The sequence below is a fragment of the Fringilla coelebs genome (genome assembly GCF_963513975.1).
Source record: "Fringilla coelebs genome assembly, chromosome: 7".
Classification (NCBI taxonomy): domain Eukaryota; kingdom Metazoa; phylum Chordata; class Aves; order Passeriformes; family Fringillidae; genus Fringilla; species Fringilla coelebs.
Window position 1 is genome coordinate 7,366,906 of NC_140035.1, and position 21,828 is coordinate 7,388,733.

Here is a 21,828-nt window from a genome sequence, read left to right on the forward strand (position 1 = left end):
GCTGCCAGTTACCTGCAGCAGTTCAGATTTTGCTTTCTTTGAAATACTGAGTTTAATAATCAAACAGTTTTAACTTTTTAAACTGTTAAAAAACACTTCTAATCTCGTTGTAGGTTTATGTAGCATTCAGGCTCCAAAGTTCTTGTGTAGATTTAGCTTTAAAATCTGCATGCCACAGTTCTGGTTTGCAGGGGAAGGTAGAGGGAGTGAGTCAGTGTTTGCTGGTTCACTTAGTAATTGTGGCACTAAAAGCCTCTTAAAACACTATAAATATGTGAGCAGCTGTACTCTGCATGATAGGTTAAAGAAGCACCAGTTTGTGGTATTCTTGATATTTCTCTTGGGAAGTAGATGTTTAAGAAGAAAATCAAACTTCAATTAGCAAAATCCAACTTGTGTGTCCTGAGTTGAGGCACACACAATGCCTAATGTCCTCATGAAGTGTGAAGTTCTTTCTGATAGTTTCTTTCTTCATTATTTGTCATCTTTTATCTGCAAAGTTTTCTTTCTCAAGAAAACATTCCTGTTGATTGGTGTGAAGTCAAGTTTCTGTGCATGGTTGCTCACAACTGTTACAGTGTGTTAAACACAAGATCAGTTTTGAAAATACATCTCCTGCAAAGCATTTGTGGTGTCAGATGAGGTCCTGTGCTAACCACTTTGTTATTCAGAGAGAAACCCACCTTCCCTGTGAGATCTGGTGTCTTGGCCAGCGCTGATGGGTGCAGTTAGCATCAGGGATGGAAATTGTGTAGGTGTTCTGCTCATGCTGCGTGGGGCATGGCAGCAGAGCTGCTGCAGCAGCACTCCCAGCCTGGGCAGCCCAGCCTCCTGCTGTGTCACTGCCATGAATTTATGGTTTGTGAGAGTTACTGCTGCCTTACGCCTCCTAAGATCTTCCAGCTTTACGTCAGAGTGCTGAAAGCTGTAGAGGTGCTACTACAGCCTTCATGCCTTTGCTGATGGTGCTAATTCAGTACAGCTGCACTCAAATAAAATGAGAACTTTGTCACGTCTGTGTTTGTTAAAAACATGTGGGTAAGTTTTAACTCTTGAGCTAGAGCTGTGCATTTTGGTCTACATGGTTTAGAATTTGCCTGTGCTGCTTTAGTGACAGCATTTCTAGCAGCTGGTTTTGGTACCCTGAGTTTTGAAGCTATTTTTCATGAATACATTGTTAATTTCTTCAGTTTTCTTGCGTCGTGATGATGAAGATAATGTATATACCCATAGCACATTCTGGAGACTCGGTGAAGGCATGTAGTTATTTTCCCCTTGCTTTCTTGATTCTTATAAAACACATTTTGACCCCGTTTCCATTTGTGAAATGGAATGGCTTTTGCTAGGACTTGGCATTATCAGCTGCTTGTGACATGAGCATGACCAGCCTGCCTCATGCCCAGTTAGCAGTCCATGGGCAGGGCAGCTTTTCTTGCTATAGTGGAATTACAAAAACACTTCTTCCACCAGCATTAGCTAGATGAAAATATTTCGATGGAGATGCTAGCTGCTGAGCAGGGAGGAATAAAAATTATCCTCCTAAACACTGATAGATTGAATTACATACTTTGTGTTCCTTAGTAAAATATTATTGGAGTAGAGGTTAGCAGTGTTGCTTGATCTGTGGCTGGAGTTTTATATTTTAAAAGATAAATTCTCACTTTGCCCTAGTTTTTTTTGTTTATTTTTGTTGAAAAGTCAGTGTGGTGTCCTTCTGATATAGGAAGTGGAGTCTGTTCATTAAAAAAAGGAGATATCTTTGTTATTTATGGCATTAAATATTTCAAACAAATCTTTTTTGCCTCAACAGGTATACAAAGCTCGGATATGCGGGTAATACTGAACCCCAGTTCATTATCCCTTCATGTAAGTATTTGTTACTTGTGTACTTGTGTATCAATGCTAAAGTTATTCTTGGACTTTATTAACATACCATAAAAAAACAAACCAAAGGAGGAAAAAAAAAAACACCAGAAAAAAAACCAACATTAAAAGAGAATTACTTGTTCTCTGAGTGATGACAGAGTAATAATGTGGCTTTTTTGTTTTGCTACGGGTACTCAGTTTAGAAAGATACATTCATTAAAAAAAAGCATATTAATAGTTGAAGCGGATTTTTTTCTGGACATTGAAATAATGTAAAAGTCCAGTAGCATGGCTACATTTACCTTTTAGGAGTGTTTTCCCCTCTATTTATTGATTTATCTGGTAAAACGTTGAGTTGATTATAACTGGAAAAAAATTAAAATTGTATGATTTAATATCTCTAGGGTTTAAAATGTTCTGCTTGCCTGGAAGTTGTCAGTATTACAGCTATGTTAATTTACTGTATTTTGCAAATGTAACAAGAAACCGTGTCAAGTTTTCCCCCACTTAGGGCAGCTTATTTATTTGCTCCCTGGCTCCTGAACTGTTTCTCCCACTTGAAGAGATAAAGTTCAGCTCCTGAGAGTGGAGCTCGCCCAGCTTCCCTTAGAAATGCTTCACCTTTTGACCTCCTACACCACTTGGCAGTTCCTCATTGTTCTTCTGTGCCAAAGTAATCATGGATTACATCCTGGTGAAAAGGAATAATTAGCACACCCAGTTTTCCCTGCAAATACAACAGGAAGAGAGCTGGAACTAATACTACTTCAGCACAGTCACTGTGAAATAAACTTGGAAGTTCAAGCTCTGTGTTGATTTTTCAAGGAAATGTGGTTCAAAAAGTAATTTTCATGGAAAGATAAGGCTAATTCACTTATGTGAGAACAGAAGAATGCATTCAGAGAATCCATTCTGTATCTCCTATTTTGGCTTCTAATAAGTATTTGTTAGATTATTTGGTTTTCCAAATTAACTTCATTAAGTTTATTTCAGTGTCATATAAAACACTCTACAGTTTTGCTTTTCATACAAAAGCTAGTTTATATTAAAAGTTTCTAAACATTGAAAAAATGCTTACAGTGCTCTTTAAACTTCATAGCACTCGTTAAAATACAAATGGGCAAGTGGTTATTTAATTTCACAGACATAGTGTTTACATACTTTTTCTGCATCTTTAGATTTGGTTATTTAATTTGAAGACCACTTTCTTGTTCCAAAAAAAATGAAATATGATATTTTAAACACTGGAAATGAAATGACCTGTCAGATCATTAAGCAGGGAAATTTGTCCAACAGGGATGCTATTAAAGTAGAAGAGAAGGAGATGAAATGAGATTTTTTCAACAGCCTTTTGATGCAGTGTGGTGTACAGAAAAAAGGATGCTCAGTCTGGATGCTCCTGCAGCTGAAATGACCCTTGACTGCAATACTGTCAATAAAAAAGGCATTTTTCTCATTTGTGTGCAGCCCAAGCTAGATAATTACAGTAATGGCATGAGTTTGTGTTAATCCTCTGCCTGGAATGAAACAAAATAGCACCGGGTTAATCCACATTAGAGAAACAGAAATAGAGTACAGCAGTACCTAGTTTCAAAGTAAAATGTTTCAAAAAAGAACTTTGGTGTCTATAATTTCCTTAATCCTATTCCCTGTGGAAAAATGGTTTGGTTTCTCCTTGCACTTCCAGCAGTGGCATTTTATCAGTTTGATTCTCTAAAATTAATGTTTGCTGTTAAACAGGTCTGAGCAGCATTCCTTGTGCCTTGTTCACTTGTAGCTTATCTTATTCACTCCTGCTCTTAACAAATTTTTATCTCCTTATGAGGTGTTCTTGATTTTATTCTGAATATGTTTCTGTAGAGATTATAAATGCTTACTGAAAAGTGAAGTAAATGAGAATATATTGGGCCAGTGTTTTGATGCAGCTTGGGTTCACTACTTTCTTCCCTGGCTGCTTTATAGATCTTAGATCATTAATTTTGTTTGGTTTTTTACTCACTTTGGCAGGTTTTGCCTGCTGTTTGTTAAAATGGGAGTCACCTTCTTTCCGTTACTCAGAAGTTCCCTTGATTTCTCATTGTTTCAGTTTATCTGTGATAGCTGATGGCTTTTTCTTCTAAAAGAAAAAAACTGGTTTGAGTAGTGTCAGCACAAAAATTGATTCAATGCAAGGATGTTATTTTTTTTCCCTTAAAAGCTCTTAATTCTTGTGCCAAACCAACCAAAGGCAACTGCTCTGAGTATTGCTGGGGTGCTGCCTGTCCTCAGGCACAGCAGCTGAGGTTTCAGCAAGATTTATTTTCTTGTCTGTATTTTCAGGATATGATTCTTGTTTCAAGTTGTTTGCTCCTAGTTTGTACCTTTCAAATGCAGGGCTGAACAAGCTGGCCCTGAGGGCAGCAAAATATTGGAGACCTCCCATCTTCTTTTGGGCTTGTAACAGGGTGAAACCCATTGGGTTGGAAAGTTGGTGTAATCCTGTGGCAAGTGGTGGATTTCACTTTAAAGTTCTTGAGGCTAAGGCACATCTGGACAGAATAATTCCCCCAGATGTGTGAGCTCTGTAACAATGACCTGAAAATATTTGAGTGTTCCTCTCTGCACTTGCAGCAAGCACCTGCCTTGCGACATTTCCTTCCCTGTGATTTTAGCTTCTGCTTCCCATCTACCCCCCTCTGTTTGGCTTCCCCCAGCCTTCTGCTTCCTCTCTGCTCTCCTGTAAGCAGCTACAGAAGTTGCAGTATGATTCAGTTTTCTTCCTGAAGAGCTCAAAATAATGACTTGTGTTCCATCCTGTTCTGTCTTTCACAACACTCAGCTTCTTGGTTCCCCTGGCTCTGCCTGTGTTGCTTGGTGTGGGAAGGGAAGGGGGGAGGATGAGGAGATCTGTGAGCTCAGGGTGCTTTACCCCTTAGCCAGCTGCTGATTTCCAGGTCCTGTAGCTGTGCTGCCCTGCCTTCTGGGCTTGAGACTGCAGTTTTCACAACTTGTTACAATCTTAATTGTGAGCAAACATAACTTCTTGCTGAAGGTGAGAACTAGAAAAATACTTCTGCCATTGAAGGAGCTTTTGGGGCACAGCCTTAGGACAGTTGAGGCTGATTTAATGCTGCTTGGATATGTGAATTTCCTCATCTACATAAAAGATTCTGTTTAAAGGCAATAAGATTTGAAAAAATACAGCAGATATTGCTGGTGCTGCAGCCCTGATGGCTGGGGAGTTATTCTTTTTAAAAGAATAACAACACTAATAATAATACTTAAAATTTTTGTTGTTATTATTGAAGTGTGGAGAAAATTAGAATGCTTGTTGAATAAAATGAGATATGTGGGGATGCCCTGTTTTAGTGTTTCTGGATATATTTTATCTTTCTGATTGCATGTTGAGTGTCTAACAATTAAATTTGTATTTAAGCCTGTTACTGTGTTACTTTTTAAGTCCTTACCATGCTTCCCCATGACTGGTAGTCAAATTATCTGTTTTCTATGTAGCTTTTTTGAGTTACACTTGAAACAAAGGATGATTGTGATCAGGGTGTCTGTTTTTCCAGTGTAGGTTTTCTTTTTTTGGTGCAGGATATATGACCTGCAATAATGTTTGTATTCTCTGTTGAAGGTATTGCTATCAAAGAGTCAGCAAAAGTGGTGGATCAAGCACAAAGGAGGGTTTTGAAAGGTGTGGATGATTTAGACTTCTTCATTGGGGACGAAGCAATAGAAAAACCAACTTATGCAACCAAGGTATTAAGAAAAATTGTAAAAATCATTTTTCAATCCTGTTTAGCAAGCATCACGTGTACAGTAGATATAACGTTAAGGATGCTTTTTGGATAACTTAAATCTTTTTTATTAACTTTGTTTAAATAGAAAATAAACTTTGGTATTAGTTCTGTTGATCTTGGGTAGCCTGTGGGTATTTGCAAAACGCTGGTTTAAAAAAAATGTATATATATAAAAACATATATATGTATAAAGATATATATATAAAAAACCATATATATATATATACACACACCCCTATATATTTTTTTTTTTTCTTCATGAGTGAAAGGAGGCTGAGAGGGTGTTAAGTGGAAATGCCACATTCTCTTGTTCTTGGCAGCTTCTATCAGCAGCATCAAAGTGGGACACTGGGCTGGGGGAACTTTTGATTTATCCCAGTGCCACCATTCCACTGTACTGGGAAAAATGCCAGTGTGTTGTCTCTGCTACTCAAGGTTGGAATCAGAATTTTCACATAGGAATAGGGGAAGCCTAAATTGAGGTGTCTTGCCTGTGTAGATCACATACCTCTAATGCAGTTGAAAACAGATTTTTTTTGGTTGGTTTTGGGATTTTTTGTTTCTTTTTTTTCTTTCTGTTTCCAATTATAATTTGATCTTTTTCTCCACCAGTGGCCTATCCGCCATGGTATAGTTGAAGACTGGGACTTGATGGAGAGGTTTATGGAGCAAGTAATCTTTAAGTATTTAAGGGCAGAACCTGAAGACCATTATTTTCTTTTGGTAGGTAAATTTATGCCTTGCTTAAGAACTTCTGTGTGATGAATAACAATGTGTTGATTTATGTAAATTCTTAAATATAAATATGCATATTTTGAAAGCAAAAGTAAATAAATTACTTGGAGCTTTCTTGACCTGCCTTAAGCCATCCAGGTTCTTTAATTTTCTAAAAATGTCAGTGTGTTTGAACAGCAAACATTTTTCTGTTCTCTTCTCATTTCCCTCCAAATTGTCTGATTCATCACTTTCTTATTTTCTTTCTCCACTGAATTCAGTAATCTCAAGTTTATATGTTTGAGACAAAAACAATGCTTGTGTTTTGACTTTACATAATTGCAATTATTTTGTTTTTACAGTACTGCCATCTGGATGAAGTATCTAGAGAGTAAATTTCTGTCTTTTATTTTCTGTGAAACTGGAAGGGTTGTTTGTCATATTTGGGCTGATTAGTTCTCAATAAAGGTCAATGTTATTCTGAAGCATCTCCTATTCCTTAGTATTTTATTTAGGGTCATTGAAATAGGCAGTTTGGTTTAGTGTGATATTTGTAGACAAGTTAGGAGTTAGAAGTGTTGGCCACACCTGTTTAAATGTCTTCATCTTTTTGAAGCAATAAGTAAGTCCAGCTGCTCAAGGCTGTGAATATCTCCAAGGATCAAAATGCCATTGCAACCCTGGGTCCCTTTTCAGTATTTGACAACCTTTAAGTTACCTTTTTTCCTTCTAATACCTACTTAGGATTTCCCAAGTTGAGTTTTGTGTCCCTTGCCCCTTGTCCCAACACCTTTGTGAAGAATCTGGCTCCCTCCTCTTTTTACCCTCCTGTTAGACAATTGCTGCAATGGAAGAATGTTTTCTTTTCTCAAGTATTCTGTAGCACTATCCAAAATGCTCCTTCAGAGCAGAGCCTTGAGTATGTTTGATATTTCAATGAAAGCTATAGCACACTATTATGGTATGCTTTATGTTCAGCTTCTCTCACTTGAGTACATTCCTATAGCTGAGCATATCAACTTGTGTTACAGTGGCTGCCTTCTGAAGGAAAGCAGCTCTTTTCACTGAGAAACCTAAAAAATGTCATTCTTTGAATGAAAGTGCTAAACTGAATCCTTTGACATATTTTGATAGTCCTTGATTCTTTCAAGTGAAATCAAAAGTTGTAATGAGCTAACGAGCCCACAAAAGGGGTCTTGGATGCAAATTCTTAAGCAGTAACTGATGTAGTTTTTATTGCGCTTTTGATTTTCTTTCTTTTAATGCAATTTGCATAAATTCTTAAAAGCACCCTTAGTCCATTACTATTTTTACATGCTATTGTTGTTGAATGACTCAACTTAGGAGTTGGTGGTTCTTTTTTAAAGTCAAATGTTTGGTTTGATTGTAAGTAAAACTTTTTTTTTTTTGTCTCACAGACTGAGCCTCCATTAAATACTCCAGAAAATAGAGAATATACTGCTGAAATCATGTTTGAGTCTTTCAACGTTCCAGGGCTATATATTGCTGTTCAGGTAAGGGGAGGGCTGTTGAAAGTTACAGCTGCAGTATTTTTCCTTGGGCTAAAACTAATTTAACTGTGAAAAAACTGTGTATGTGGTGTTTGGAATATATTTATGTCCTTTTGGCAGTTCCAGCACTGCATGTTTGACATGCTTTGGTTCTGTGGGTGGTTACTGGACACTGTTCCTCTGTTACCTCTACAGGCTTCTGAGCAGTAGAGTATGATATCTGTTGCATCATAAGTAAATAAAAAAACACACCACATCATAATAATTCTATTAATCCAAGAACTGAATCCCTTTCAGTATGAAGTAACGAAAAACTATGTTTGAGCATGGCTGAAAAAATATCAGGCAAGTGTCAAAAATTACATTTTACAGCCTCTTTTTCTAAGCTGTTGTGTATAGACATATATAACATTTTTAAATCAATTTCCATGCTATCAGTTACCATGGGGGTGTCAGCCTGTCCTTGGGAGGAGTGGTGGGAAGTGAGGTCTGCAGGCAGATGTTTTACCAGTATTTGATTTTAGTGTGTTTTTTTCCCAAGGCTGTCCTCGCCTTAGCTGCATCTTGGACATCAAGGCAAGTAGGAGAGCGAACACTGACTGGCACAGTTATAGACAGTGGAGATGGTGTCACTCATGTCATTCCTGTGGTAAGTGTGCCTCAGAGCTATACTACAGCTTCAGTGGAGAATTATTTGTCCTCTAAGTTCTCTGAATGTACACCTACAGGCACTGAAATATCAGGAGTCTTCAAAAACACTAGATAATTCCCAGGGCTGTGGGTGTGAGTTTTGGTTCATTTTGTAGTGCAGAAACTCTTGAAGAACTTCTCTGTAACCCTGAGTTTGGCAGGGCTAATTGTCTTTCAGTGACTTACCTTAAAAGGTGAATTGTCAAGGCCATGCTAAGTGATGAGTGAAATTGCTTTAGTACATTTCCAGTTTGGCTTGCTGGTAAGAATGAATAGGCTCTTTACAGTACTCAGTACAAGAAGTTTGACTTCTTATTTTCATTTAGCTCAATCCATTTTATATATAAAGTAGAAATAATACAAAGTATTAGAGGCCAGATGTAGTTAGTATTGTTTATAGTTTTTCTTCATCTGTTCCCAGTATTTAGTAGTGCTTCAGCCATACAAGCAAAGGCAGAGTTCCTGTTAGACTAGAAGACAACAACCCCTGGGGCTGGTTAGTGTTGAATATCTGTTCCAATACATCAAGTTGCTGAAGCAGAAACTTGGATGATTCTCTGATGTTTTATTAAATAATGAACACCTAGAGCTGCAATAATTTTCTTTACTGTCAAATTATTGCCCATCTTTCCTGGTGGAACTAAATTCATGTCTATGTACCAGTTATATTTGTATTTTCAGAATGAAGTTAGATTACAATTTTTAAGATAAAAATCTGTACAAAGCTTTATCATGTGACATCAGATTTTTAAAAGCAGTAGCATTGGTGGTAGTCAAACTGTCATGTAGCAATTTCTTATTAATTTTGGGAGAATATAGTGGCTAAATCTTTGTTTATACTGTTCATCCAAGTTAGTGTATTTTTAATAAGATTTAGGAAACAATTGACACCACTGACCTTCTATAAGTAAACTTTAAAAATTTTACTTAGTAGTTCAAAATTACTGTTTAAAAGAGTTGAACTTTTCCTGATTGTGGGTTAGGGTTTTTTTTCGTTGAAATAAGAGCAGGTAGTCTATATAATTTTAAACATTGACCTCCTTTGCAGAATGTCATTTGCTTCTAAAATTTTTAAACATGTTGAACAAGTTGTCAACAATGTTCTACCACTTCTGTTACAAAATACATAGAAAGGAATTAACAAACGTTTATCTCTGAAGTAGTGGTAGATTTTTTTAATGACACTATTTTCTGTGTTAGTAAGACATTTTTGTGTGAATATGAGGTGTGTGTATATAGGAAAACTTAAACATTTTATGAGTGTGATACCTGAATTCCTCTGTTTGGATTTAGCAGGTCTGGTAGGGTTGAAGGCCAGCCTTGCGCACTTGACCATTTTTTAGTGTATTTACACTTGTCCCCAGGATGAGTGTGACTTGTAAGGGTAGATTGATGGATGAGGATGGGCCAGTCTGATGTTCTGAGCAGTCTCAATTAATGTCCTGAAATGATGCATTTTCTCCCTGCTTTCAGAAAATTAATTTTGGTTCATGTGGATTGTAACATCTTACATCAGTGGCTGTGACTGCAGGGCCACATCAGTTATTCTAAAATAATATTTCACCAAAAAAGGTTCCTTGACCTTTTTGGTAAGAGTAACCTCATTTTGAAGAGAAAATAAAGGCCAAGGAATAGTGAGTAAAGTGATTTGTCTGCCTTATGTACTAGCGACCTTTCTGTTCTTCTAACCTTGTAAGAATTATGAACCAATGCCATGCAAAGTAAAGTAAGGCTATACTGTGAAGAATTGGATTTGTGGTAATTAAATGAGCTGGTTTTAAAGGGCTTTAGCCTCAGAATCACAGGTAGTGGGTAGGAGTTTAGACTCCATGCCTTTCTCTCTCCCTCTGAGCTTTGATACATTCATTTTGTTTACAGGCTGAAGGATATGTGATTGGCAGCTGTATCAAACACATTCCAATTGCTGGCAGAGATATCACATACTTCATTCAGCAGTTGCTGAGGGAGAGAGAAGTAGGAATTCCTCCTGAACAATCCTTGGAAACAGCTAAAGCAGTGAAGGTAATGTGAACGTTGCAGATCTTAAAGTTACTTTATATCACAACTTGGTATCTGATTTTAAAGTACAAGAATATGTGAAAGTAATTGTACTTCTGAGTAATGGGGCTCTGATTCTAACTAATATAAAAATGTCTTAATGTAGTAACATGAAATAACAGAGTTTGCAGTTGGGTTATACTCGTTCAGTCTGGCCTGGAATTTCACTCTTTACCTGTTGTCTCCCCTTTCTCTTCTCCTCCATTATCATTATTGTTGTTATCCTGTTGCTATTATTATTGTAATGTTCTGTAGGAAATACTGTTGGCTAGATGTGTCATATAAAGAGCTGTAATTGCTCTTAAATTCTTTCTGAATATTAATGTGTTCTTTTTTGTAATACACATTACATAGAGAACAAAGCTATTCTGAAAGACATTCAGTTTAAAGTACACTTCAATTTTGTTTCTCTGGCAGTTCTTCAATGTATTTCAGAATTAATTTCCCACAGTCTTGGAAGTTTAGGGGAAAAGCAGAAGAAAAGTAATTTAGCTCAGCCAGAGCCTTCAGTGCTGCACAGAAATGATCTGTAGTAGCAGAGCCATTATCTGCCTGTGTACAGTAAATGTCAGTTCAGCTGTTTTGAGGCCTATTCTTTATCAGCCAATTTAATACTTATTCTTAAAAGTTTAAATTACTGTATTTTTTTAAAATTTCTTACCAGTTTTCTGTACTTTAGATAGTTCTAACTGTATCTATTCAATTTTCAGGAGCGCTTTAGTTATGTTTGCCCTGACTTAGTAAAAGAATTTAACAAGTATGACACAGATGGTACAAAATGGATTAAACAATATACTGGAATTAATGCTATCTCAAAGAAAGAATTTACCATTGATGTTGGTTATGAGAGATTCCTGGGGCCAGAGATTTTCTTCCATCCTGAGGTAAGTTGATTTGAATTGTGTAGACTTTGTTTCAGGTTATAACCAAGAAATCCTATTTGCAAAATTGTAAAGAAGTGGTTATCTTTACTTAGTTTTCTTCTTATTTATAAATAGATACTGGCTATTATTGCAAGTCAGTGTGCTTTGATTCTTGATTGCTACTAATCTTTATAAAAATCCAGCTTGATACACAAAGCACGTAAAATGGCAGCAAAAATATTTAACAACTGTTTCCATTATTAGTTTTCATGACATCTCTACGATAACAAAATGGTTCTTTCCTTTTTTTACTCTTTTCCTTTGGAATGTGTGGTCCTCCACAGTGACTTGACTTGATTTTATTCCTGCTTGCAGTTTGCTAATCCTGACTTCACGCAGCCAATCTCAGAAGTAGTAGATGAAGTTATTCAGAATTGTCCCATTGATGTTAGACGTCCTCTATATAAGGTCAGTAGCTATAATGTCTATTTTTTATATATGGGCTTTAGAAGAATTGGGATTTTTATCAAGGTACATATTTGAAACTCTTAAAAACCAATACCAAATGAGCAAAATTAACCATTTTCCTAGAAACTAATCCAATATGCAGAAGGGTTTGTTGTTCACTTAGACATTTTCAGAATGTGCTTTTTCATTAGGGAAACAAAAAACTGAGCAAGAGTGGTGAGATGTAATAAGGTATAAATGGATTTTAAAGCACAGACAATTTTAATGTGGCAAACTCTTGGTGAGTTCATGTTGTGGCATGCTTGTAGGCTAGATCATTTACAGTAAGAGCATACCTGCTAACTGTAGCCTTTAAAACTGTATTTAGACATTTAGAATTTAGGAACTGGGTAATGTGGAGACTTGCATTTTCAGATGTACTTAACAAATTTTGTTATTCAAAACAGAATATTGTCCTTTCCGGAGGCTCAACCATGTTCAGGGACTTCGGTCGCCGTTTACAGCGAGACTTGAAAAGGACTGTTGATGCCAGGCTGAAACTTAGTGAAGAACTTAGTGGTGGCAGACTGAAGGTTGGTTCTTAACAAGCATCTGTTACCTGGAAATGTGCAAATAACACCTTGCAATGATCATGGTTTTTGTTGAAATGTCTTTATTTTAAATTTGATGTTCATGTAGAGGCTTTTCAGAGGTTCATCCATTACACTGATCACATACCAGCAGTTGCTGTCTTTGTGCTTGGTGTTTATTGATCAGTTACAGCTCACTGTGCTCAGTCTCTTGAGCTTGAAGATAAGAGAAATGAATTGAGCTCATTGTTGAGCCACCAGGAGAGTCAGGAGCACGTGTCCTGTGAGGAATGAGGGAGCCTTGATTAGAGAAGGGAAGGCTTTGGGACTCCTGATAGTGCCTCAGTACATGTGGGGAGATTACTGGTTTTGAGATTCAGCTGGATAAAACCCTAAATACCTTCCTCTGGCTTCATAGCTTACCCTGCCTTGAGCAGGAGGCCAAACCAGAGATATGATGTGGTCCCTTCCCACCTCAATTACCTCACAGTCCTATAAGGGACTTCATGTTTTCAGTAAACTGCATGATCCTTAATCTTTGCTCTTTCCACTTCAGACCTCTGACCTAACTGTTGCATCTTTCTGTTTTCTCTGCACGAAGAAAAGACCAGCAGAGAAAAAAAAATTGTGTTTTTTTTCCTTTGAAAGGAAATTGATTTTCCTTATTTATTTTTCAATGTCAATCTAGCTAGGTGAGCTCAAACAATCCTTTAAAACCTCAGCAGAGTTATAATATGTCATGTAGACAACTCTGAAATTTCAGTCATACATAGTTCTCTGGCCCAAGAAACATCATTTAGTCTCTGTTTTTTTTCACTAGGCTTGTAGCCCTTAGTAAGGAAGCAGAATCTGAGTAGGGGAGTTGGATGTGATTCTTCTTCTATTCTAAGTACCAGGCATGGCAAAGAATCACTGGCTGGAGCTTTGCACAGAACATTTTTAGATACTGTTTCAAATTTCTGCAGGTTGGGCTGGAAAAATAAATTCTGAAACTGTTAGATATACTGGCAGTTTTGATTGGCACAAGTAAGGAATAGGTTGTGTGCCTGTGGAGGGAAAGGGAATGGCTGACTGGAATGAGTGCTGTAGTTCAGAAAAGCATGACTGACTGTATTGATCCTGGATAAACTTCCAATCTGCAACTGATGCTTTGTTAGAATAATCACATGAAACTTGAAACTTACCTTCCTAAAGTGTGGGTTTTTTTAAAGTTTAGGTACTATGGGTCAATGCTTATAAATGCATAAATAAATAGTCCATCAAGAAATTAATCAGAACATAGTGTGAAAAAATGGGTGTGAATGGAAGTATTTCTGTCTGATGAAGCAGGTAACTCATCTATAAGCAGGAGCTGTTTCTTCATTGTACAAGGGAAAGTCTGATAAATTTACATTCACAGCTTTTATGAAAATACTAACTTATGAAAAGTAAGCTTGGTATATACACTCCTTTAAAACTAGATCTGTTTTTACCAGCAGAAGTGACTTCTAATGTGGTGCTTTTCTCTCTTTTCTGCAGCCCAAGCCCATTGATGTCCAAGTCATTACACACCATATGCAGAGATATGCAGTCTGGTTTGGAGGATCCATGCTGGCTTCCACAGTGAGTTTAGCTGTAAAGCTGAGCATGTTTGAGCCATTCTGACTGGGCTTTTGGAGCTCTCATCTCTCCCTCATTGTATATTAAATGTGATTGGGGAATTTCTGATAGGCTTCAGGTGATAAATACACCTTCCCTGGTTTTGCATTAGACTTTAAAGTCTTGGAAGAGCAAAAGAAAGCCGAATTAAAGCTTTGTGTGAGTTGTTAAATGGCACATTTTATTTTTGTGGCAGAATATGTTTTTTTTATAGGTGTTTAGCCACGCATGATGTAAATTAATTTTAGGATTTATGTGCTATCTTTTTTTTTTCCACTGGCTACATAAAAGTTAATATTGTTAATTAAGGTGTCTATACCATACACTAATGTTTTTTCCCTTCCCTTTACAGCCTGAATTCTACCAAGTATGCCATACCAAAAAAGATTATGAAGAGATTGGCCCTAGCATCTGTCGTCACAACCCTGTGTTTGGAGTCATGTCTTAAAGATGACCCTGAAGGGGTCAGGGATGGGGAAGTGGGGAGGAGGAAGAGTCTTTCTGATTACTTGTTTGTCTGATGGCTGGTATTAAGATAACAAACATGACTTGACAATAAGAAAAAGACCAAACACAATTAAGCAGGATCATTTTAATAAGTGTCTCAACATGCGGATGTAGTGGAAAGCCAAAATGATCGCGTTTTTTCTTTAGATTGATTATTTGAACCTGTGCGTAACAAAACAAAAAAAAAGTGGATTTTAGTTCTTTCTGTGCCCTGATATTTTGTATATTAATGAACTATCCAAGATTTGGTGGGATTTGATGGTGTGTAGATAGTCAGCTCTCTAATGCTTCCATTGTACCCCTTCATGGGTGCAATACAGGAGCTTGTTTATATTTCATACTTTTTTATACTTTGAGGAAAAATATGAATAAAAGAAACTGTAATATTTGAGGAAAAAAATTTACCAGTGACCAACTTGAAAGTAAATTAAAAAAAAAAAAAGAAAAAAAGTCATGACTCATGCAACTAGCTCTTGCAAATCATGACCAGTCTAAATCCTGGGTTCCATACAATGCGAGTGCTTTTGGAACTAAGAAGCTACTATCTTGGATTAACCAATGCCTGCTAGTGCTTTCTGATTACTTGGTGCATTTTCATACTATCTCTTGCTTTAAAAAAAAAAAAAAAAAGAAAAAGTAAAGACAAGACTGTTGGACCAGTATTGCAGTTCTGTAGTGTCATTTCTAATTAAACCAAATAATCAGGTTATCAAAATTTGGTGTATTTAAAGCCTAACACCATTCCAATAAAGGCACAAAATTTCTTTTTATGTTGGTGTCAGACTTGTTAATCTCATGACATGGGAAGTTCTGAGCATGGGTCCCTACGTATCCGCTGTGGCTTTTGAGGAGTGAGGTTGGTCTGTGAGGTAGAGATGTAATGTGCTTTGTGTAACTCAAGTGTGAGCATTTTAGAGCTGCAGTTTGTGTGTTCAGCTAGCTAGCACTTACCTAGAGAAGCCTGACAGCTCCTCCACTGTTGGGTTTGTTCATCTACTTTGTTCTGTAACTTTTTTCCCCCCACTTTCTTGCAGGTGGTGCTATTCAGGAGTCAGCACTGCGTTTTCAATCTCTGTGGTTTTTCTGCAAGAAAATACCATGTAGATAAAAATAAAGTGAAAACAATCTCTTTCTCATTCTTTCTAGGAAAAACACTTTCTGTAGTGACTGGAATTGCTTACAGTTTGTTGATATTTGATGAGAGAAAACTCTTCTTTAGGCACTTCAGAGCCCACAGAGGAGTTGAGGCTGTTTGCATAGAAAAACCACAAGAGGGAGATATCCCGGTTTCTTCCGAGTTGCAAAGATGCCTCACATTTTCATCAGAGAAGCTTATCTGTTTCCAGAGCTTCAAAACTTAGTAAATGTGACTCCAAAACAAGGATAAATGGGAAAGTGTTTTTACAGCAAGCATTGTAAAAAATTTACATGCTGGAATCAAGCAGAACATAATGCAAACAAGAACATTTTGAACAATTTTATTACAAAACTATAAATGACATCTCCCTAACAGTTGATACAGTGTTTCAGTTTTTTATAAATCACTTCTTAACTCAGTTTGGTCACAACTGTAGACTGATTCATGTGGTAAGGAAGACCAATAGGGCGAATATATAAAAAATAAAGTTGTGCTTTTCCAGCAGTCCTGGTTCTGCCACTGTATCAGACCCTAGGGACAGGATATTTTGATACACTGCAGTATCCCTAAGGCAAGGATGATTTTCCTCTCTAGGAAAAAAATCTTAAAAATTCACTTGAAAAACTTAAATTCATAACACACATATATATATAACAGTGAGCAAATGCAAAGAAGAGTGAATTTCTCTTCCTGTCAAGCACAGCTGTAGAGACACCTTGAGTGTTACACAAATTCTGGGTTCACCTTCCTGAGGCCCCAGGGAAGCTGTTCTAAGCTCCTGTTTGTTGTTTGTGTAGAAGGGAATGGAAGGCAACCATACCCTTACACAACCATTGGGGTTTTTTTCGTTTGTTTTTGTAGCTGTGATCTAAAATTATTTTAATTTTCTCATAGAATGAAGTAAATGGGAGGTTTTTATTTCCTTTTTTTTTTTTTTTTTTAAATACTGTAGATGTATTTTTGGAGAAGTTACACAGGCACAGCTGATTTTGAGTGTGTTAAAAGAACTCAAAAAAAGTTTGAGCAGCTCCTATTAATGACTTGGACTGCATAGAGAGTCATCAATACTGAAACACACCAGACATAATGGTAAATTCAGTCTGTTACAATGGGAATGGCTCACATCAAGTGTTCTGAACCTGTAACACCAGATCCAGATCAGATCTGCTGGTGAGTGGTGAAGGGCTAGCAGCCTGTGGGTCAGTCATCCCAGGGATGGTGTAAAGCACACACTGTACAACATAGAGCACAGGCAATTCCAGGAAAACCCTCTGCAATCTTGAAATGCAGATTTCCCATTGTTGTTCTCTGTGGGGTTGGGCTTAAATCATCCAAAAGGTTCATTGATGGCAAGTGTTTAAAAAAACCCACTTAGAATGAAATTGTGGGGTTTTTTCCTCCAAATGCTTGTTACTGGGGAGGTTACATGAAGGGAGCAATTTTAAACCCATGTAGGAGGATTTAAGGGGACTGATGTCACAGCCTAGCTTTGTGTCCTAGGTATGAGACTGGCTGACAGAATCCCTTAGGAGACCATCCTGAAGGGCAGTGAGTCCAGGCAGGCTGGGCCTTCTTCAAGAAGGAAATCTCAAAGACACAGGAGCAGGCTGTCCCCATCTGCTGAAAGCTGAGCTGGTCATTTCCAACCTCCTGATTTCATAGTAACAGTCTCTATAAAGGAGACTTTCACTTTACTGTCCTGCTGCCTGCAGGATGAGCAGGAGCAGTGCTGGCTGTGCACAGAAAATAGCAAAGAGCACTAAAGATCTGCAGTCTGGCCTGCCCAAACTCTGCTTACTTTACCCTTCTCCTGGAATTTGGTTTTATTCCAGTAGATGAGGTAGGACTCCACTTTTAATTGGTGTAAAAGCTGGGAATTTCATGCAGCTGAGCTTGGAATAAATCAGAGGTCACTGCCGAGTCGGTTTAGGCTCATCTCTTCATTTTGTGCAGATGTTTGTACCAAGTGTTAGGGATTGTTGGGATGGATGAGTTATCCCTGGAAAAGCTGCTGGGCTGGCTGAGCTCCTGCCAGCTGGGGGCTGGTGCTCTGCAGCCTCCCTGCCTGATAACTGGTGTCCTCAGCGTAGGCCAAAACTCCTGTGGCAGTAAAATTAAGAGAAATACGTTGTTAGTGTCACTTAATTTTTGTTGTTTTGTTTCTTTTTTTAAAAATTCCCCCACAGAAGCAAAGTGCTGGAATTAGCAGCTCCAAGTTCCCTTTTCCATTACATGCCTATGAGTTTCCTATTTCAAACAGGACAGAGATCCCAGCTCCCATGTGGATGCTGCAGATGTCTCTCCTCAACATTTTTATCAGAAGCTGGGTTGCCAAAGGGAGGGCAGAGCCTGGCCTGTGTTCTCTGCAGGTGTCCCTCCCCTCCATGAGGAGCAATGTCCCCTCTGTGTTTGGGCAGTGGCTGTGGGTTTTTCCCCCAAAGCTGCAGTATAAATATAAAGATATATCTTTATTATGAATGCATTTACGGCTGAAGGGAGGCCCAGAGAGCGCAGCAGCAATTAGTTTGGAGGAGCTGAAGATGTAGTGCTTGATATGAAGCGTGTAACACTGCTATGGCTAGGAAAGGAGCTTTTTTTTCTTCTTTTCATGAATTTAAAGATCAAGAAAGACATTTTGTTTGAAAGACAGACGGACACAGAAGAAGCCATTCATGAAAGCTCAGAAGTTGACCAACATGAGCACCCAGGACTCACGTCTTTTAGCATGTTGGAGTTGTTCCAATTTTTTAATAAAAGAATTTTACTGGACAGGGGTTAAAATATATTTCTCCTTCCCAGCTAAATGCCCTGGCTACTCAACTGTATGGAAAATTTACCCCTGGTTTTTTTGGGTCTGCCCATCCCTGACTTGTTGCCCACAGCATGGCAGGGCTCTGTCAGCAGGGACTGCTCTGAGATGCACCCCCCAAAGGTGCTGTTTACTTGTGGGTTGGTTTTACTGCCTTCCCCAGTTTCCCAACTCTGATTTAGCCAGACTGCATTAGTGGTGAAAAATACTAAAAGTTGTGCCCCAAACAATAATAACAAATATGAAGCAACCTGTCTATCTCCCAATGAACCTAGAAAATCAGGAACATGCATGAATCTGATGTAATGCAGAGCTGCAGCTGAAGCACAGTGAAGAGGGGAGGGGGAATTGGCCTTATTGCAGCACGTTTGCAATAATATTATTGCAATTGCACGTTTGCAGCACGTGTTTTAGTTGAGTGAGGCTTTGCCCGGCAGGCTGTGCAGGCTCGCTGCAGGCAGGGTTTCACACTCAGCCACACGATGGCATTTTCCTACAAGAAATCCTGCGCGGCTGCAGCCTGGAAAACCTCACAGCTCAACCTGCCTGGGGAAAGGCAGCTGACTGAAAGCATCTGATGGCGAACCTTCCCGGGAAGGCTGGTGCCTTGTAGTCACAGCGGGTGAGGCGGATTAGAGCCTTGTCTTTCCATCTGCAGCCATGCAATCCGTGTCTCCCTGCAGCTGCTGCAGCCAGAAGTGGAGAGATCTCACCTGTGGGTGCAGAGCAGGACTGAGTCCCTCGGACAGGGAATCCCAGAGGGGCACTGGAAGGGAATCCATGGCACATGCAGGATGAGACAGCCCTTCAGGGGATAACTGCGATGTCACATGCGGGATGTGACAGCCCTTCAGGGGATAACTGCCAAGAGGTTTCTGCACTCTCATTGCAATCCAGTTCTGAATTACCTCAACCTTTCCTTGCCCCTGGTTGTAGGGAGTGCATAGCAGATGGCACGAGCATGCACCCATCCCATAAAGGCAGGGAGAGCTCTGCTTGTCGTGGTCCTGACAGAGACTGGCTTTTTAGTGTGCTGAGCTTGTCCCCCACAAAGTGTGGGTAGTGGTAATCTTACCCTGCTGTGGTGATCCTGCACAGAAGTCTCAGCACTGCCCTCAGCATGGCTCATCAGGCACTTCTGAGCAAACTGTGCTGCTACCTGAGGGCTGATTTGGGGAAGAGGAAAGTTTTTACATTGTTTTGGGGAGCTGAGCCACAACCAGGCTGCTCTGGGGTAATCACAGTGTTCATCCCAAGGAGACACCCTGAAGTGGTGCTGGGCTGGAGCTGGGCAGCAGCTGTGTGTGCCTCTGGTATTTTACAGAGCTATGAGTATTTATAGAAGAGCTCCTCTAATTATTGCTAATGCACTATGATTTCTATGACCTGCCAACCTGCTGCTCTTCTCTCACCTCCATTAACTCATCTGACCTACAAAATGTCTAATGTGGTTTATCTGCCCGATGTGCAAGCTGACAGTGAGCTCAAATAGGGCAGATTCCCCTTTCCTCAGCTGTGAAACACCCTGAGGGAGGGGATGATTTTGTTCTGCTTGGGCAGCCACCTCTAACTCATGGTCCTTTCACTTTCTTGGCCCTGCATGCCCTGCAGCACCCTGGCAGCTGCTAAAACCTGTCCAAGTCAGACAAACACGGAGCTGTCCACAAGGTAAAGGAGAGACAGCTCCTGCTGCATCAGGTTATGGAGCAGGGGAATGGGAGGTGCATCCCACAGCACAGTCTGTGTGCTTTCCCAGGTGATCTTGGGGCTCCTCAGGTTGTTCTTGGTCAGTTTATACCTCACTGCTTTGATGTAGAAAAAGCCATTGAGCCTCTGTGCTTGGAAACTCCGTGGTGATGGCAGCTCTTTGCTGGCACAAATACTGCCCACTGAATACCTCTGGTCCCTTGCTCCCCCTCCTCCTCCTGTTGTGAGGAGGTTCTCATTTATTTTCTCATCAGGGAAAGGGATTCTCATTTATTTTCTCTGCCCTATAGAGCTAAATAGATCAGAACTAATGATCAAAGGGATGACAGGAGACATGACCTGTGGGGTCAATGTCTCATTTTGTAGCACTCCACAAATTCTGTCCTCTGTTTTTTTTTTGGTCCTATTCCATTATGTCCATAATTCCCCTAATGAATGGGGTGTGTTTGCTGTGGCAGCAGAGCTGAGCACCAGGCTGAGAAACCAGAGATGTCATGAGGACTTGGGGACTCTGTGCCATTGGTGGTGATGCCCAGACTGTGGCCATGGTTCAGGTGTGCTGCCTGAGCACAGCCTTCCCCTTCATGCCTGCTCCCACCTCTTCCCAGCTGGAGAACCTGCAGGATAGCTGTGGTCAGCTGCTTTCTGCAGGGAATGGCTGCCAGGGCCCAGGTGCTGTGACCACTCTGACCCTGATGAGAATTGCAGCTCTTCCATCCTACAAGAAACAGGGAAAACAAATGGCACACTAATTCCCAATCCCCTAAGAGTTAAACCATGCTATAAATGGGGGTGTTGGAGGGACAGATAAAGTACCCCTGGAGCTTGTGCAGAGCAAGAGGTGGGTTTGAACTAACAGACCTGCAGCTGGGGTCTCCCTGGTTTTCCTTCTTGCAGCAGCTCTGTTCAGCCTGGAGCCCTGACTTCCACTTGGAAGGTTAATTATCCTTTAAATGAGAAATGTGTTTGGCTCCAGCAGTCAGAGCAAGGTTAAGGACCTGGGCAGAGGGATTGAACAGGGCTGAATCCTGCAGATCATTGCAGATCATGGGCTGGGAAGAAGGGGCAGCTTTCTTTTCCTGCTCCTTAGCCCACCCAAACATCTTCCCTGCCAGCTTTTGTGACCACATGCATGCCTTCTGCTGGGTACACAGGCTGCTGGTCATAGAAATTTTGTTAAATACGTAGCTGTGTAGCAATTTATTAATTTTCACAGGGTTCTTGCTCTGCAGAAGCTCAAGCAGGTCAGAGTAGCTTAAATAAAAAAAAAAAAATCTGAGGGGAAATTCACTGGCATAAAAAAATTGCTTTTAAAAGTTTCATTCAAAACACACTGGAAATGTGAAATTTTCTTGGCAGTAAACATTTGCACCTGTCTGATCCTATCTGCAGGATTTTCCTTTCCCTGGTGGGCAGTGCTGGCAGCTGCCTCAGCCCTGATCCTGGCAGAGGAGGAGGTGCTGCTGCTGCAGGACTGTGGATGTAGGGCTGCTGTGAATCCCCAGGTG

The 21,828-nt window shown here is 39.5% G+C and overlaps 1 protein-coding gene across 1 annotated transcript in view; it reads left to right on the plus strand.

Annotated features, from left to right (window-relative positions):
* ACTR3 (actin related protein 3) overlaps positions 1-16,119 on the plus strand; it is a 29,323-nt gene extending 13,204 nt beyond the window's left edge. Inside the window, exons 2-12 of the mRNA XM_084208869.1 lie at positions 1,811-1,866; positions 5,483-5,607; positions 6,261-6,371; positions 7,781-7,876; positions 8,415-8,522; positions 10,442-10,585; positions 11,332-11,505; positions 11,860-11,952; positions 12,399-12,524; positions 14,040-14,123; positions 14,512-16,119. Coding sequence (XP_084064995.1) covers positions 1,811-1,866; positions 5,483-5,607; positions 6,261-6,371; positions 7,781-7,876; positions 8,415-8,522; positions 10,442-10,585; positions 11,332-11,505; positions 11,860-11,952; positions 12,399-12,524; positions 14,040-14,123; positions 14,512-14,607 — 1,213 coding nt within the window. The 3' untranslated portion in view covers positions 14,608-16,119. The remainder of the gene's footprint in view (positions 1-1,810; positions 1,867-5,482; positions 5,608-6,260; positions 6,372-7,780; positions 7,877-8,414; positions 8,523-10,441; positions 10,586-11,331; positions 11,506-11,859; positions 11,953-12,398; positions 12,525-14,039; positions 14,124-14,511) is intronic.
* Positions 16,120-21,828: the final 5,709 nt, after the last annotated feature.